General features: G+C 36.2%; 1 protein-coding gene across 2 annotated transcripts in view; it reads right to left on the minus strand.

Moving 5' to 3' along the window:
* LOC118739619 (neuropeptide F receptor-like) overlaps positions 1 to 17,682 on the minus strand; it is a 39,590-nt gene extending 21,908 nt beyond the window's left edge. Inside the window, exons 1-2 of one of the 2 annotated variants that reach the window (XM_036471051.1) lie at positions 15,269 to 17,682; positions 9,892 to 10,464 (exon numbers count right to left, since the gene is read on the minus strand). In XM_036471051.1, coding sequence (XP_036326944.1) covers positions 15,275 to 17,326 — 2,052 coding nt within the window. In that variant the 5' untranslated portion in view covers positions 17,327 to 17,682 and the 3' untranslated portion in view covers positions 9,892 to 10,464; positions 15,269 to 15,274. Of the gene's footprint in view, positions 1 to 9,891; positions 10,465 to 15,268 lie in introns of those variants that run through there. The other variant, XM_036471050.1, reaches the window with a different exon arrangement.
* Positions 17,683 to 18,999: the final 1,317 nt, after the last annotated feature.

Here is an 18,999-nt window from a genome sequence, read left to right on the forward strand (position 1 = left end):
AATCTATGCACGTGTAATTCTAAGCAAATTTTCCAAAGAAACCATAAGTCTAAAATCATTTTGGAGTTTGCCGAATTGCCAAAAAAAAGGTTAAATTTTGTATAAAAACATGCTATGGGGGTGATTTTGGTATACGGAATCCATTGCTGCACTTATGTTTTTCGTAAAACTTCCACTAGAGGGCGCAGCCGTGAAAATTTTCTCAATTTCTTCGAAACATATTTTCGCAATTTGGTAAACTCCAAATTGATTTTAGACCCATGGTTTCTTCGGCAAATTTGCTTAGAATTACACGTAGAATACTCCTATGCGATACGCGCATAGTAAAAAAAAAATATACCCGTCCTAATGTACACACATTCTTGTGAAAAATGCATATATATTTTGTTGTTATGCTTTCTCGTCCTTGTGCCTGTCACAGTGGTGTTAAATGCCAACCATGCCAGGTTGAATATCACTCATACGCCACCGCTTCTCACAAATCCCCAGGGAGAGTAGGGCGTTGGAAGCATGAAACGGATACGTGTATATACATACATATGTACATATGTATGTAGTAAATCATAAGCAATAAAAAACAGGTTAGCATCCGTTATGAGTGATTTGCGGCAAACTGTGATTTAAGGGGTGTGATGTCGGCAGTGGGTACGTGGTGCTGTATTTTAGTACTGCAATAAATTTATATTAATCTGTAGCTCCTTTGCATACAGGCATAAATACATACATATGTATGTGTGAAAAGGAGAAAGTACAGACAACTAAATGGTTTTGTAGGAAACAAAAGATTCGATCATCCAAAAAGAGATGTCAAAAATCGTGCTTTTGTAAAAATGTGCATACATTTTATTGTTGATTCCGGTAGAATATTCATTCAGTAAAAATATTTGCTCCGGCAGATTTTTCTTTAGGTGATAAACGCATAGCACTTGTTCTGCAACTTTTTTCTAATCGACGAATCTTCTAGAAATGGGCGTGGTAATTTTTAGGAGCAAAGTTAAAAATTTAGATTTTATTGTGAATTTCGGTAAATCCAAGTGGACTGCGTATCAACGCACAGTGGTATTAAGGAAACGAAGAAGCGAACAAACGCGCGATTTTGCTACAAGACTGAGGGCACTGAGTTCAAGCATACATTCTGCTACGGGACTGCTGCTCGCATAAGGCATAGAGATGGTTAGGACCAGTCACTAAGAGCCGGTGGACTAATCTGTAGGCATACACAGTATTTCGATGGGTCTCTGTGACCACCGAGTGCGGATGCAGACCACCTAAATAGCTTAGTCTACAGCGGTTCGGAATCTTACACATATTTCCTAGAAAAGAGTAGTAAATAATTTGACTTTTCTAAATTTCTGCTCAGCTTTATTTTTGGACGCCCATATTGTCATTTTATAAAGGTTTTTATTCGCCTTATGATTTGCACCAAATCATTACTCCCACACAGTGTACAATTTTATGTTTATGTCTTTGCTCATTTTGACTAAGCAAACAAACAGAGGTTGGCAAAATATTGTTCACCAAATTATGGCTTCAATGAAGCTATAGCAATTTTATGGTTTCAATAGCGTGCTGCACATTTTTGCGTAATTTTCTTATGTCGAAAATATGAGTTTATTGATGCTGCTTTACTGCTTCCTAGAAAAGTTATAACCCTGCATACATACTTATATGTTTGTGTTATATAAGTATCTATTTACAACCGTTCCACCCAGTTAAATGCAAGCAAATAAAAGCGAAAATATGGCGAAAGAAGTCTAACTGACTTATGGTGCTTGTTATTTCCTTACTTCTCTCATAGAACATACATATGTAAGTACATATGTGCGCACGTTTTAAGGGCAATTTATTTGGCGAACGTGCCACATTTTACGCATCTCTGACAATTTTCGGTACTTGCGACTTGCGTCTTTATGTCGAAGAAATTTTTTGCTTTGCATGCTATAAATATCGACCTAAAGTGAAAAACGCTTCTAAGGCCGAATAGGAAGAAAAAAAAGTTATCAGCTTATTGTATTTAGCCCAAAGCTGACCTTGACAAAAAAAAATATTCTAAGTGTTATTTTGGATTTTTACTGTCGCATTGTTGTATTTCACCAAACGAATAAAATGTTGTAAATATATTTACTCGTAACCCAAATTCGCCAACTCCTTTATTTATCCACTTTTCTATGTGCCTAATCATGTGCGCATGTTGCCTGAAGGGAGCATTAATGTGATTGAGATGTTTAGTAAATATGTAAAGTAAATTATGTGCATGCGAATACTTTAACTCAGCACAATGAAAATATTTCTAAAGATAATTGAGCCCTTTTTAAATTGGCTTGAATGATAATAAGATTACACTGTGCTGCAATATTTGGACAAACAAATATGTAGAATTCATGAGTTTTTAATAAAAGATTATCTTCAACTTATTAAACAACAGGTCTGGGATAATTCGCGTATTCGGCTGTCAGGATATACGTTCGGATATTCGGGCCAACGGATAAAATCCATATATCGGTTCTCTTTTGTCATCAGATTTTTCTATCCGGTTATCCGGTAAGTATTCCCATATCCGGATAATCGGATTTTTAATCAGATCTTCGAAAATTCGAATATACGGATTATCGGGATATTCAAAAAAGACGGATCGAACTAAAAACATTATAAGGAATCATCAACAATGTAACGCACCATTATAACTTTTTTATCGCGTAGCCTTCGCGAGAGCAAAAACAAAAATTACTAGTGAACCTGCGTGGCGTTAAAACGCCAAAAATTGAATTTCAAAAACTTAAAAAATATGCAAAGTGTTAGTCAGAGTTATAAGAGATCTGAGTGCCATATGTTATCTAAAACCATGCAGCCGTTTCTGAGTGAAGAGCAGTCTTGCATAGTAGTTCCTGAAATTATTTATAAAAGTTTTCGCAATTTTTTCGGGAATTTCAGGATTTTTCGATACTTTTTGACTTTGTTTTAATATTTTAAATAAACTGCACACTTTTTAAGTTTTTTTTCTTGTTTTCAATATTTTTGCGAACCTTCGGATTTTTTGAAATCTTTTTTTTTTGACATTTTCGCGATTTTTAGGATTTTTTTTACATTCGGGATACTTTTCAGACAACTAGGTTTTTAATTAGATTGTTTTTCGAGATCTCTACATAACGTCTCTAAAATTTTATTTCAATGTATTCGTGATTTTACTTATTCTTTCAAGACTTTTGGAATTTTTCGATTTACTGTGGATTTGTGAAAGTTTTTCTTAATTTTTAATGAATTCATGGACTTTTTCTTGATTTTCTTTTAAAGTTTTTGGGGCGTTTCGAAACCAATTCGTAACTTTCAGGACTTCTTCGATATTTTTCGCAATACTTCCTGATTTTTTCAAGTATTTCTCGTGTAAATTACCAGATTACGTTTAGACATTTTCCCAATTTTTCTGGATATTCGGAATTTTTCGGACATATCGGTTTTTTTTATAAAGGTATTTTTCGTGTTTTTTTTTGTTTTGAATTCTCTATAAACGTTTTTCTTCCAAATTTTCATTCGAATTTTTCGAGATAAATATTATAAATTTTTTCAGAACTTTCGGGATGTTTCGGAATTTATTGGTGATTCCGGGAAGTTTCTCAAAATACATGCAAATTTTTTGAAAGTTTTCAGAGGTTTTATTTTGAATTTTTAAGGATTTTCCTTATTTTTTAGAGACTTTTCGGTATTATAGACAATTTTTTGTGTTTTACCACGAACATTTCTGGATTCATAGATTCAAAGCTACATATCAACGGTACTTTGGCAAAACCTCATATCCCCAAATGCTCTCTAACAACACTCTGTGACAAAAGAAAAATATATTAATAACAAAAAAAAATAAAAATTTAAAACTTTTTGATTTGAAATTGAAATTTCAGAGAAATTATTATTTCAAAAAATTGTATTAAAAATTTTGTGCAACTTAGAAAAACAATAGGGGTATCAAATAAAAGTAAAATTTCGTAGAATTAAAAAAAGTCTTTTTTCGTTCAATGACGAACAGCTTAACTAATAAAGTTAGAAGAACGAGATTTGAGGATCTGGTCGTCAATATATTAGTTCTTAACGTATATTTTTTCAAAAATAAATATTACAAATTTTCAAGGATATTCGTTTTTGTACCCAAAAAAAGTTGTTCTTTTCCACAATGGCTGAACCCTTTGTTATAAGAAATTCGCATACTAGGTTAGAGACTCTCTTTAAAGTAACAAACGACCTTGTCTCTTCTGTTCTGCTATACCTAGGCATATTTTGAGTTTGAGTTTTGAAACGAACCATATTGTAATGTTATAATACAATGGAAAAGGAAATATTTCACTTTCACTGATAATAACCACTTTAAGCTTAATATATGTAGCATACTTACGAGTGCCTGGATAAATCAATTTACTTTGCTAAAGAATGCGTGGAATTTATTCTCCGCATTTTTTTTTTTGCCATACATTCAAAACAGCACTTCTTATCAGCTTTACATACATAAATAATCACCAAGGGTTTCGACTTACATACTCTGTTATCTTCTTTTTGCGCATAAGCACATTTACTTGTGCATAAGTACGTCCATCCTTCCGCGCTTATATAACTTTCCTACACCCCAATCTACAGAGTTATTTGTTTGAGAAATGTTGAATAAAAGAAATAATTTATCATTTTCGCGATTTCGACTTTGCGCCAGCGCTGATTGAAATGTATGCGATGCGATACACAAAAATATGGGGGAGGGCATGAGAGCAACTAGCATCAAATGCAAAAAATATGAAAAATGTTTTGTAGGTATGAATGCATACATATTGCTAAGTATGCAGATGTAATGAAAGCCTGAAATCCAATACTCTGTGAGTACAAAGCAAAGTAAACAGTAGAAAATTAAGGTCGAATCACGAGCGCAGGGAAGGAATACTCCATAGTATATGCCTGGCATGAAATGAAAAATAGTTTGAAAGTCTTTTTGTGCAGGCAACATGAGCGAACTAAGAGCATTGGAGGCAACATAGAGGTTGGGTGAAGAAAAAAATTTCTTTCACAGAGTGCGTCTATCGTACTTATTAATATTTGGTTCGAAATAATTTAATCTTTTTTCACTATGATGGCATCTATAATATTTTTGCTTTCTTAAAGATTTTGTGTTTTATTTGTATGTAAATATCTTGAAGCCAAATGATAAATTGTCTCATAAATTCATACTCACTTTGAACCTGCTAAGTTTTATTGTATTTATAAAGATGTACATAGATACGTCAAACTAAGAAGTAAACAAGTGCTATCAATATTCAAGAACATGTTTACAATATTTTACTTGTTGCGCATCTAAATCATTTCTTAACTGATTGCTAAAGAACAAAAAACCCATATGTATAAAATGCTTGGGCTTGGGACGTGGGGCGTTTGGATAGCTGACGTTGAAGCGATTTAATGTGAAAAACAAGATATAACTTCAAAAGAAAACAGAAGCAATATGAAGAGTTTGTGGTAAAAAGGATATGGAGAGGTAGAAGACACAAGCCAAATGAGAGGTGGAATGCAAACACAAAGTTTTCTGATTTCTGCGTGTCGAAACAGGTTTTTTTTTTGTAATTATTGAATTTGGTGTTTGGCAAAGAAGATGCGAGTTTGCGACGCACGTTTTCTCGCTAAGACTTTCCGTAAATGCTGATAGATGAATAAAAGTAAATTATTTTCACCTTAACTTTGTGTTTAACGATTTTTGTTTTTTTTTTAATAAATATGTGAAAATGTCCATAAAGGCATAACAGTAAGCGTAACCATGTTTTGTTTTAATTTACCTAATTTACCTAAATTATATCTTAAAAACATTCCTAATATGGGGCATTTCAGCATTTTTTAATCATAAAAGAACAAATTTCTCGTGACGGTGACGTACCACCATCAGCAAATTTCCGCAAAAGCTACAACGCGCTTCATGATCCATTTTTGCCATCTTGTATATACATACCATGAAGATAATTTAGGTAGGCTGTCTTAAGTGAAGCCATTCTAAAAGGCTTACCCAACAATGACTGAAAAAGGTGCTTCCCCGTATGCTTCCTAGAAAGGTGTTTCCTATTTACAATTTACGCGAATGTACTTAAGTAAATATTTATATTACTTAGCATTTCAAATAAGATTCAATAGGCATTTTAAGTCTAAATAAAACTATTTGATATGAACCTTAAATAAATTCCTTAACGAAGTATGATTTTTATGAATTAAGAAAAACTTAAAAAAATAAAAAATTCTTAAGAAGGCGTCCTACAAAAAGCCCATCTGAAAGCTCTTTTTTGAGTAGCGAAAGCAGAAGCCCTTCAATATGTGCCACTCCATACGAAAAATGAAGGATAATGGAAAGTAAGGCCCTCAGCCGTTGACCTTCACTTTCATTTTTCACTTTTTTGGCATTTGCCTAAAAAAAAAAGTTTAGATTTAGCCAAATAAACTAAACAGAAAGAAGGTAAACTCACCAGAAAAAAACATTTCGTTATCAATTTGACAGAAAGCTTAACTTTTTTTCACAGCAAAATCTGTTACAAATTAAAGGAGTGTCTGCATTGACCTTCATTAAAAATCTAGGACAATTTAAGTGTGGACCAGAACACCAGGACAATTTTTATAAATCCAGAGGATTTATAAAAAAAGTCCTTTTTTAATAACCATAACTTTGCCGAAAATGGGCCGATCGATACTTTTTGGTCTCTTTAAAAATGCTGACGGCCTTTCTTAAAGTAATTTCTTTTTTAACTGTCAACCGTTCCGCAATTTCGAAGCCTAGTGCAATAATGGTGTAACAATGAGCTCTAACTTTTTGGAATTTTTCAATTAATAAAATTCTAACAAATCTTGTCCAATTCACATCAATAAATTGTGAATGAAGAAATTGTCTAAATATCTGCAGAGGTATTTACTACGCTACGACGAATCCCCATCGCGTAATCAATTGTTATCGTGTTCCTTTACGTTTGATCAAACGCTTGGATACTCGTACACGGCGTATGAGTAACGTTATTTATTTCCTGCTTTTGTTTCATAAAAAAAAAACATTGAATTTACCAATCGATTACGCGAAAGTGATAAGCCGCATCGTAATACTTACCACTGCAATTATGTAAAGAATTTATTCCTCTACACTGTGGTATATTTATATTTTTGATCAATGTATTTGATTTGAAGCAGGCAAAGTTCTTGACGTTAAATTGGTCACGTGTTTAAAAATTCAAAAAGATAATAATAATTAAAAAATTGTATAATATTTTGACACTCCAAATGTCAATTCTTCGGAAAAACTATTGGAATAAATATTTATTCCTCTGCCGTAAAGTTATTCAACGCTATTGCATAGTGAATAATTGACAAAAAAGTTATTTCGCCTGCGCTCAGAATTGCTCGGAATAACTAAACGGTTGAATAAGAAGGAATAACGACAAGTCAATAATATGGCCGTAAGTGTTTAATATTTACCTATAAAATTTGCACTTGGCTACACCCACGTGCATATATTCCACGCCTCTGTAAAATATGTGACTTTTCAATGCTCACATCTCATATCCTTGGTCATCTCATCGCTCCTACTGTTGCTGTCAATATCAACGTCGACATATGCACTTAATTGGTTAATTGATGTGGAAACAAAAAAAAATAACAGTAGGTGTTCGCACTCTGCTTATCTTGAATTGACGTATGTAGCTGCTGCTTCGCTATGCTCATCCGGCTGACCGGCACGCTTCCAGCTTTACCATAAGCTATAATTAATTCGATTAACTGCTAGATAATGCCTCGTGCTGATGGAGTACAAACAAAAACAAAATGGCTAATTATGCTATTTTATGAAAACAAATACATACAATACAGGTGGTTGCAAAATATGCAGGCAGACGTACTTATCCTACATACATATATCCATGTACTATATGCAGATGTTTAATATTTGGTTTAATGGCTAGCAATTTAAATTGCCAGCTCCAACCTTCATTAGCTGTAATTATGCTTTTGAAAATACTCTCGTTTAAGAAAATATTATGCAATTTAAATTGCGAAACTTTTTTTGGTTCTTCTATATTATTTCTAAGACGGAATCAGTGGCTGAATCAAAATTAACTGCCATTCACCACTAACCGTCATCGTAAAATCTGTATGCGCCAATTCATTTGTGCAGCGAGTTATGGTGGCCTCAAACAAATGTGGTGCGATACGACATCGTATTTGATGCGATAAATGAAAGGCTATCAAACAGGTGCGATACGATACACTGCGGTGCATGAAGCTTTCTTAGATCAATCTAATATTCCAAATACTTCAAATCCTACAAAATTGGGTAAGAATTTACGAGTTGCATTATTCGTTCGATAATATTGCATTAAATCTAATTTGATATTTCATCAAGTGGCAGTGCACCTCAGAATATTTTGCAAATAAAGTCTTCTTAAACCTCTCTCCTTTAAAACCCACACTTAAATATTTCGACAAATACTAAAATTAAATTGATTTTATCTTTTAAAAGAGTGGCCACTCTCTTAAAAACTGTTTTCTAAATAAATCGTTTTTGAACGCCTTTCGTTTGACTCACACCTTTATATGTTCAGAAAACGAATTCCATATTTGTTCATTTTTCGTATCCGAAAAATGTCATCGTCTTATTTCAAAACAATAATTTTAAAATATTTGTTCAAACTGAGCATTTAAAAACATGTATACGTATTCGCTAGTAGCTGAGTGTGCAGAGAAGTTTGCTACTATTTGTTAGCTCTGAAGCGGGTCCCAGGTTCGAATTCCGTCAGAAGCAACACATTAAAATGATTTATTAAAATTGAAATAATTGCTGAATCTTAAATTTGTTTTTGGTTTGGTTTGCTGTAACTATCAAAAAGTTTCTGTGAAGTTCGTAATGAAAATTGACTCAGAAAATTTTCAGGAAAACAGCCGAAAGCGCATCCGTTTTACAACCATTTTCGATAGTTTTCTGCACATACGTTTCGGATGAACACTTCAGTGGGAGAATTGATCTGAAAAACGTCCGAAAACGGAATCGGAAAACGGATGAAACATCAGGTTTTTATACGAAATTGTTTCCATTTTCGGATACGTTTCCGGATATTTTGCTGGCTGGGTAAAAATGCATATCTACATTTGAAAAAAAAGAGGCCCATATTTTATTCTTCCCTTAGAAGCGAAAAATTTACATGAAATAATAATGGCACAGTTCAAAATTAACTTTTTCCCTAGCGCTATTAAGAGATCTTCCTGCCTGAGCAGGTTTATTTTGAATGGCTTCTAACTTTTGCAACTGAGCGCTTAATTTATATAGGTTTTTTTTTTTTAATTAATTGTGTAATACAGCAAGTGGTTAACTAAAGGCAATAATATCTGCAAAATTGTATAAATATTTTGTTATTTAGTACATGTATACAACCTGGTTATACCCTCTCACTGAATTGTACAGATAAAGAGGCATATACAAATAATACCTCTTTTTGGCGAGGGAGAATTTCAAGTCTTCTGATCTACTTGGCATGAAAAACCAAAAATACTCACGCGCTCATATGACCAACACCAAATGCGTGGTGGCGATTAGCGGAAAAAGAAAAACGAAATGTTAAACGAAAAATGCAAAAAGGATCTATGTCGTTGTTCTTATCGCCGCATTAAATGTTATGTCAGTAATCTAGGAAAACTTTTTGTTAGCAAAGATGGCAAAGGGAAAGAAATTTACTAAATCTTGTAAGGGTAATCAGTGTACACTGCTATATATATTTGCCTAAAATTTTCTCTATATAAATTAACATACAGATACGGGTACTAAATTACAACAACTGTGTTAACATGAGTATAACTAAAGCTATAGCCTTGTAGAGTTCACGCCTCTGGCTGAGATTTATATGAGTGTAAAATTGTGTTAAACACGTTCTTGTAGCATTGCTTACTGCAAATTTCTCCGCTTAAATCTCTTCATACATTCACCAAACTGCACAAAACCACAATCGTCGTTTTGTAGCTGATAAGAACGTAGCTGCATTCAAGTGAAGACACCCACCACGCTCAAAAAAAAACTTGACCTAGTTTTCTCAATTCTCGGCTTTAATTTTTCGGGGGCTCCACTTTTCATTTCCTCTCACTAAAACGCCTTTCATTTTCATTTTTCGTCACATAGCATTGTGGAAGCGTATTTTTTTACTCGTTTCGTTTTCTTTGGTTTCACTTAATGTGTCCATTTATTTTGCCACAAATGGCCATAAGAGACTGTGTAGTGGAAACTCATGAAAGAATAATATTTTCTTACAAATTTTCTTCTACGCTTGCTGTTGTTGCTACCATTTTGTACATGCTAGAAGCGGTTTGCAGTGCTCTCCACTCAGCTGTTTCTGGTGGCTATGAAAATTCGACACTTGGAATGCGTAACGGCAAAGTGGCCATGACATTTAACGTTTGGCAGCTGTTGCTGTGTGTGCAAGGCGTTAAGACCTTGGTTGTGTGCGCGAGCATGAAAAGAAAATTTGAATGCCTTTAAAATTTGGAAAATCATTGGCGTGAGTGAGAAAAACTCTCGAATATTAACAGGAACTCGAACATGCAAATGTAAGGAACTTATTGGCACCTAAGTAATATTTAAACCTCCTCCGCCCCTTTGCCAGAACAGCGATTTAGGTGGTTTTGCAACTGGTCGGTGGGCGGTTTTGCAATATATTTTATATTTTTTTATTTCATTTAATTTTTAGGATCTTATTACTTTTTAATTGTTTTTTTTTTTTTCTTATTTTAATGAGGCCATTTTCAATCTAATTTAATTTTTAAGTACCATTTCTTTATTTTTTGATAAAATGTATATATTTTTCTAAGTCGATTTTCTGTATTTATTAATTTTTATTATTTTTAAGCAAAAAATATACAGTGACTCAAACAAATGACCACGTGTGGTTTTTTTTAATGTTCGTAATGTTTTTCGAGTTAATTTTTTTCTATAAAAATATTGTCGAAGATTTAACCAAAACCAAATAAATGACCATTTCAAACTTTATAAAAAATTCAAAATTTCAATTTTGTTGCGAACACGCTGCCGCATTTTATTTCATAAGAAATGCATGCTTATATGGAAAAAAGTGCAAAAATGCGTCACCGAAAAAATTCTCAAAAATCAAAGGTATTTAGAGCGACTTCAAACTTTATTATGCTAAAATCGAATGGGCTGTAAAATTGCATACCCAAAAAAATTCTCGAAACCCTGAATAAAAGTGTAAAGTTTTGATGAAAATTTTACTATTTTTTTTTTGAATGTTACAAGGTTAGAAACTTTAAGTTTAATGTATTTTGATATAGAGTGAACTATATTTTTATTAAAAGTTAATAAAATTAAACAATAAATTAAAAAAGGGGAAAAAAATTACTGTACGATTTTTACCGACACTCACTCGCTGCCAAAAGAACGCCCTGCTAGCCATTTTCGTCCGTCTCATATATTTTTGTGCACACTTTTCACATAAAAGAAATTTTAAAATTTCAAAATGAAATTTAAATCATAATTTTATGTCTCAGAAGCTGGGCAAGCAGCTGCGTTGCCGCAGGTTTTCTTTTTGTCTCTATTGTGTTAGACTTAAACCAAATAAAACATTCTAATTTTTTATGTAGTTAGACCGAATAAGCGAACATCAAAAAGATGAACTTCACTGAAGGGATCCTTCGCTGAGGTTCATATTACTAGCTTATATACAACAAAAAAAAACAAAAAAAACCAAAAGCGACATGTAGCCAGTACTAATGTTTTATTCAACAACTAAATACCATGTAAAGGTAGATAAAAAGGACATTTACTCTGCTGAATTCAAAGGACGTTATGCGCAACGTTCTTGCTTGTTATCAAGGAGACACGCAGAAATAATAGTAAAACAAACATACAGAAACGCAAACCTTAAACTAGAAAAAAGTTAAAAAACAAATATTGCGCTAACGCTGGCCTATTAAAAATTTAAAGTGCTGGACAAACTTTGTTTTGCCTGCCTCTTTTGTGTTTGATGAGCAAATTGTTGGCATCTAACCTAACGACTCAGGCGCAGACAAGGCACACCCGCCTACTTGGCGAATGGGTGCGCAATGGCACACAAAGCTACTTAAGTATCAAAATGGTAAAACTCTAACTTTTACATATATGCAGTTTTTATACTTTTTCGCAATGTCCTTACGGCATTTGACGACAGGCAGCCTTAAGTGCTCGAGGAGTGGTGAGTAAGTGATGGAAGAAATGTCGAATTTTTCTGACAAGTCACAGGCAAAAGTTATGACTTTACAGAATACTACGTATTTATAAATACGCACGCACAATTCATACATATACAAGTGCGGCTTATACATATATCTGCACATGCAAGGTACTATTAGTAGCTCTGTAGTATGCATATCTTTTGTTAAGCGCACATTCGTTCCATTGTTCAGTACTTGCCTGTAGGCAATATCCTAATCCGCTTACTTCCGCAATTGTAGCTCATAAAATTCGGGATAAATGATTTTTACATTGCACACATAACTGCCTGAAAGGCAAAAGAATCTGGGGAAAGAATGGTGTGTTAATCAAATGAGTGAGAACAGTGAAACAGTGGCTTGACAACAAGAAATTTAACCCTCGTGATTGTCGGAAAAATAAGCACTTGTGTGCCAGAATTTCATTTGTCTTTTTATTTTTCACTAAAGACGGCCGTTTGTCGTTTAGGGTCCATACTAACGAAATGTCGTGTCCAGCGTAATCGTTGAATTTTTATGCCCTTAAGTATGGCCACGTCGTTAAAAAAAAAACTCGTTCAGTTCGTCATAGCATCTTCTTCGGTAAGCCTCGCGCACGCGAAGACATTCATTGATCTTGCGTTCAATATTTCTGTCGAACGTCCCCATAGCCTTGTCAACTTTGTTCAGCATTCTCTACATTTCTGTACGGCATAAACGGGGAGGAATGATAAGGGATTTGTAAAGAGTGAAGCAAGCGAAGCAAAACTCTCTCTTCGCTTGAATGTGGTTACGAGGGAACTTGCGCAATCGGGATGAGCTCCGCTACAGCATCCTCGAGGGGGATGCAACTGGAAAGATCTATCAGAATTCTTCAAGAACAAGTAATGGAAAGTTGTTGGATGTAAAATTCCAGTGTTGAGAAGACGCAAATATTTCGAGTCAAAATCTCCGACCGAGAGATCTGGTGAAAATGCACTATCTCATCTTGTTCCTAGATATGTTCATTATTACATAGACGGCTCAAAAATGGAGAAAAGAACAACTGCGATTGTTAATGACTCGCTGTTGCCTAAATTCGTTCGGGTCATGGTGCTAGCAATATCGATCTGTGCCAGATTAAACCTTGAAAAGGGTTTAGAGGGTGTGTTCATAGTTATCTCTTCAGACACCCAAGTGCCCATCAGGGCTTATTGTAAAAAAGAAAGAAATGTTTTGATACTAAATGAAAAATGATTTTAATTTTTTAAATTTTATACGGAAATTGACAGAAAACAAAAAATCATTTTCAATTTAAATTGGTGATTAAACCGGCTATTAATATAATTTCCTTTTAAATTTTATAATTTATTCTTTTAAAAAGTTACTTTTTTCATTCAACTCTTAAAAAAATTATTTTTTAAATTTATTTTTCCTTAGTTTAAGTTTCTTTATATTTTAAGATAACGTTTCTACATAACATTTAGTTTTCAAAAGAAAAATTATTCTTTTAATTTCATTGAATGTTTAAGGAACTTATCTAAATTATTTTTTTATTTAATTAAATTTTTTTTAGCAATTTATTTTTATTTTTAGATTTTGTATTAGGAAGAAAAATATTTTTTTTATTTTATTTATGTAATTATTTGAAGCTTATTTCCTTTGTTTATTTCATTTTTTTCTTTTTATACCCGAGCGCACTTGTGCACAACTTTGTTCATATAACGGTTGTTGGTAACAGGCAAAACGAATCGAGATAGATATAGCCAAATGTATACATAAATGATCAGAATGAAAAGAGAAATCGATTAAGGGGTGACTGTCTGTCCGTCCGTCCGTCCGTCCGTCTGTCCGTCCGTCTGTGCACACGATAACTCGAGTAAAGATCGAGATATCTTAACGAAACTTGGTACTTCTTTCGGGCGTAGGACGGGTGGTATTGAAAATGGGAAAAATCGGACAATAACCACGCCTACCTCCCATATAACGGTAATTTAGAGAAATACGAAATCTTCGATAAATCAGTAAATAATAAAGCTAATATATTCAAAATTTATGTTTGCAACAATTCTTTACCAAGAAATACGCTTATAAGAAAATTTTGGAAAATGGGCGTGGCACCGCCCACTTATGATCACATCTATGTATCTCGTTAACCGTTCTAGCAATTTGTACCAAACACGGTATGGTTATTGTGCTTGTCACATAAAAGCAAAATGTTGAAAATTGTTGAAATCGGACTGAAATTGAGGCCGCTTTTCATTTAACGTTAAATTTCAGAAATGCTTGAAACTTCAATATTTCGAAATTTAAGGACGCTAATTTACTCAAAATTGATACACCTCGGCTTACCATGTAGCGGTAGCTTTCGGAAAGGTGTAAGTCATATATTTAATACTTGCGCCGGGTATTTAGTGTTCGGCTCCGCCCGAACTTAGACTTTCTTACTTGTTTTAATATGTTTTTAGTTTATCTTATGCTTTGAAGGAATTTAGCTAATTTTGTTTTTCAGTTTGGTTTTTCTTTCTTTTTAATAAATTTCCCTTAATGTTTAGTTTTTGTTTAAAAAAGAATTTAAGTTTTTAGTTTTCAATTTAAAAAAAATGATTGTCTTTCGTAAGGCAGTGGTGTGTTGAAAAAAGGTTACCAGAATTGTCCTGTTAATCTGTATGCATATGAACTTACGTGTATCAAACAGTTAACGCATCTTTTAATTCTGTGTATTGAATCAAGTTAGCCTATTTTTAATCAACGTGTCTCGCAAGTTTGCAGTTTCACCTGGAAATTGAGGCGAGGTTGAAATTTGGCATTGAAGATTTTTTCAACTGATTGTTATTAAATAAAAAATGTTGTCCTCGTCAATATATTTAAATACAAAAACAGTTTTTAAATTTTAAGTTTGTAGAAATTCTTCGATAGGAAATTTTAATAATAAAATTAAAAACCCTTAAAATCCCTGCTTTTAATCTCTTTTTCCCCTACTTTCGTACCTTTATTCTAATCAGCTTCCTTTCTTCGCAATTTCAATCTCTATATTTTCCGCCCGATTTTACCCACCCATCTTACTCACTAAACTCACCCTTCCTCAGTTACACCCTCGCTCGCCCACCTCATTGCTGCTGCTCGCCTCCATCGTACTGGTGCCCGTCGCATTGTCCGAACTCACAAACGGTGTCTCCGAGAATCGCATCTCCACGGTCTGCTCATCTCCCGATATGCAGTCATCATCCGTCGTAGTACGACGCGGCCGATGTTGAGCCTTATCGTTCATTACTATATCCACCACATGAGAATTATGCACCAGCGCCGAGTTAAGACCTCTATTCGGAGACAAGGCACCACAACCGCTGCCATTGCCATAAGTCGGTTCACGTGGCACGATTGTCAGCCTGTCTTTTGGTCTGGCCAACGAGGTCTCCTGTGTTATGCCATTATCATCGGCATCGTCGATATCCATACTACCTGCGCCACAGCCATTGCCGTGATATAACCGGGGCCCGCAGGTATTGCGATCCGAACGATTTCGCACACCACGCCAGTTCATGCCATTATGATTGGAAGGATTAAAACAGGGCAGCACATGCTTGAACTCCTTGCGGAAGTTCTCATTCAACCAGGCGTAGAGGAAGGGATTGTAGCAGGTGGAGGACATGGCGATCGAGTGCGAAACGAAGAATAGGAATGTATAGTAGGGCCACTCATTCGATTTCTCATAGAAGTCATCCATCATATTGACCATGTTGATGGGCATCCACGAAATGGCAAACACGCCGACCATCGATATGAGCATATAATTCGTGCGCTTTTTGCGCTCGCGATCGGCCTCCTCGCGCTGCACCGACCGACAGCCGGGCTTTGAGCCGCGCATAGTTAACTTTATCGACACCCAAATGTAGCAGACGGTGATCACGCCAAAGGGGCATATAAACTGCAATGAGCTGGTCACAAAGCCGAACACCTGACGAATGGACTCCGAGGGCCAGTTCTCTTCGCAGTAGGTGGTAATAGTGTAAGTAGCGGCATCGTCTAGTGCCTCAGTCACGCTCGCAGCTGAGCTGGTCGTCGTTACATCTAGTACGTGCGCTGAAGCCGTTGTGACCGCAGACGAAACAACATAAGTGCTGTGCGCAATATTGGAGTCATTCACGACAACGAGCGGCTGTAAGGTACTGTTAATCAGCGATTCATCGATATTAGCTTGCTCTGACACGACCACTTTCATGAATATGCCATAGGGCATTGTGAACAGCAGCGAGAATAACCAAATACTCACGATGATCAGTATGCAGGTGGAGAGTTTCATGCGCGGCCGGAAGGGAAATACGATAACGAAAACACGATCGATGGCAATTGACATGAGCGTCCATGTTGAAATGTAAATGCTACAACCCTGCGCGAACGTAACTAGGTGGCAGAGTGTGTGCCCGAACACCCAGCGACCCATGAAGGTGTAGAGCGGCGTAAATGGCACTCCCAGCACGCACAGCAGTATGTCCGAGAGCGCAAGGTTCGTGATGAAGATGTTGGTCACCGTTTGCATGGCGCGATTGTGCAACACGACATAGCACACCAGCACATTGCCGAAAATGCCCAACACGAATATTGTCGCATAGATGAGGCAGAAGATGATTTGCACCCATTTGTTGTTGATTAAATCGGTCCGCTGCTCCTCGTCGCGCAACTCAACCGCACTGCCGACGCTGCCACTGATGCGCGCATTTGCGCTGGTACTCGTCGCACCGCTGTTGCTGCCACTTTCTGCATAAGGCATTGTAGTTGCAACAAGCGGCACATCTGCGGTCGCAGTGGACGCCGACAAGGCGCTGGTCGTTGTGTTAACGTGTGCATCACTTATGAATGCTGCGCTTCCATTGGAATTTGCGCCAATTGTGCTGTTCATCGACTGCTGTCCTGGCGCCGCTGCAGCCGCTTCTGTTGTTTTCAATGTTACCGCGGCAGCTAAAGTTAATGCGGCTGAGGTTATGTTGAAAATTAGTATTACTGCAGTGAGTGTTGCTGGGCTTCCAAGTGGCATTGTTGTTGTTGTTTTGCGTCGGCCAACTATCGGTGTGCCGTTTGAGATGCTCGTTTCGCCCGTCGTTGGCATATTTATGTCCGGTTGTTCTTCTATTTCCATTATCGTTGTGATTGTGTCACGTCGCGTTACGTTGCGTTGGTGTGGGTAGTTGGTGGCGCCACTCGGATGTGTGAAAGCTCTGACTCTGACGCGTGCGACACGGTAAATCAACTGAAATATGTAGTGTGGCGTTGATTTTACTCGCAGGACTGAAGGGATTTAATTAGTGGTTTCGAAATTGGTTTTTGGGGTTGCCGCATTGTGGGTGTGTGTGTGCGGTAATTGCTTTGTTGGTGGGAGACACAACTAACAAAAGTGGCGCATTCAACATCGATGGTTTAAAGTAGTCGCATCAGGTATTTGAATTTGTGCATTTCAGTTTCGTTGCTGCTGGCGCTCAATGGATTTGAGTATAGCGATCTGAAAATGAAATAAAACATTATTTGCAAAGGTTTTGAATACTAATTTATTAAATGGAAACAGAAAACTCGTTACTAACTTATATTTTAAACTACACCTTCGCAAAAAAAGTAGCAATGGCAAAGACCTGGACTGTGGATGCACTCAGTGTCTTAGTTTAGGTTAGGTTGAAGCGGCTGCCTTCGTCCAACGTAGGATAGAGGCACACTTAGACCCAGTGGGCTGTTGCGCTGCCAATTGAGAGATCGAATTCATACCCGGGCAACTTTCGCAGAAGTCATTAGCCGGCAAGCCCACTCTAGTAGTGGCCCGCAATAATACCGGTCACCAGCCTAAGTAGAGGGCGTTCTAACCGAATGAGGATCTTTTTCTGTCGAGGGTTTGCCAGATTTTCTAGTCAGACAGGGTGGTTCCGTTCCTCGCAAGCTTGTCCGCTGCACAATAACCTCGAATGTCTCTTTGACCTGGCACACAATGTAGGTAGTAGACTTTGAAGCTTAATCGTTAAAGACTTTCTTACGTTCTATCGCCATTATCGACGAGGTCTCACCAATCTAGCTGCTTAGATATCGGAGTATATAGTTACTAAGGGCAGGTTAAGAGAAGTTTCGATAAGCCAAAGTGCAGCCTCCTTAACGGCCGCGAGTTCTACTTGGAAGACAGTGCATTGGTCCGGCAGCCTAAAGCAGAGGTCTTAGGAGAGGTTCTTTAAGGGTATCCCACTCCCTACTCTTAGATTTATTTAAAGCCATCCACGTAGATCGCTGTAGAATTATCTTGGTGGCCCAGACCGAGTCGTCCTCCCAGTCCTTCCTCGAAGAGGTATGAGCGAAGATTTTGTTCTCGAGCTCCACTGGTGGTGTTTTGTAATCTGGGGACCTAAATGTATCGGGGTAGTTGGTTAGAATGGTGGTGTGACCGAATCTGGTGTCTTTCCATTTTCACAGTGCATTTATTCTTACTGTTTCCTAAAAAGGTCTACGGGCTGAAAGTTCAGGAGTATTTCTATGGCTTTCGTGTATACCAGTTACTGCCGACATATGCCACAACATAAATATTAAGTCCCCCAATTATGTGTACTTTACAAATAGACAAGCGGGATTATTCGTCAAAAAACTGCGTCGGAAAATATGCCGCTATAATTTGACTAACTATTTAGTATATTTACAATGATAATGTTTGTGTATTTTTAAAGCGCTTAAAGTAAAGTTTTTGCGGCATAGTTTTTGGCGCAGTTTTTTGACAAAAGATCAAGCAAAACTATTTGTCAAGTGCACAGATTTGCGACAAATTACTGTTTAGGTCACTAGCAA

Source organism: Rhagoletis pomonella, unplaced genomic scaffold (assembly GCF_013731165.1).
Source record: "Rhagoletis pomonella isolate Grant_MI unplaced genomic scaffold, Rhpom_1.0 Rhpom_scaffold_00005, whole genome shotgun sequence".
NCBI lineage: Eukaryota > Metazoa > Arthropoda > Insecta > Diptera > Tephritidae > Rhagoletis > Rhagoletis pomonella.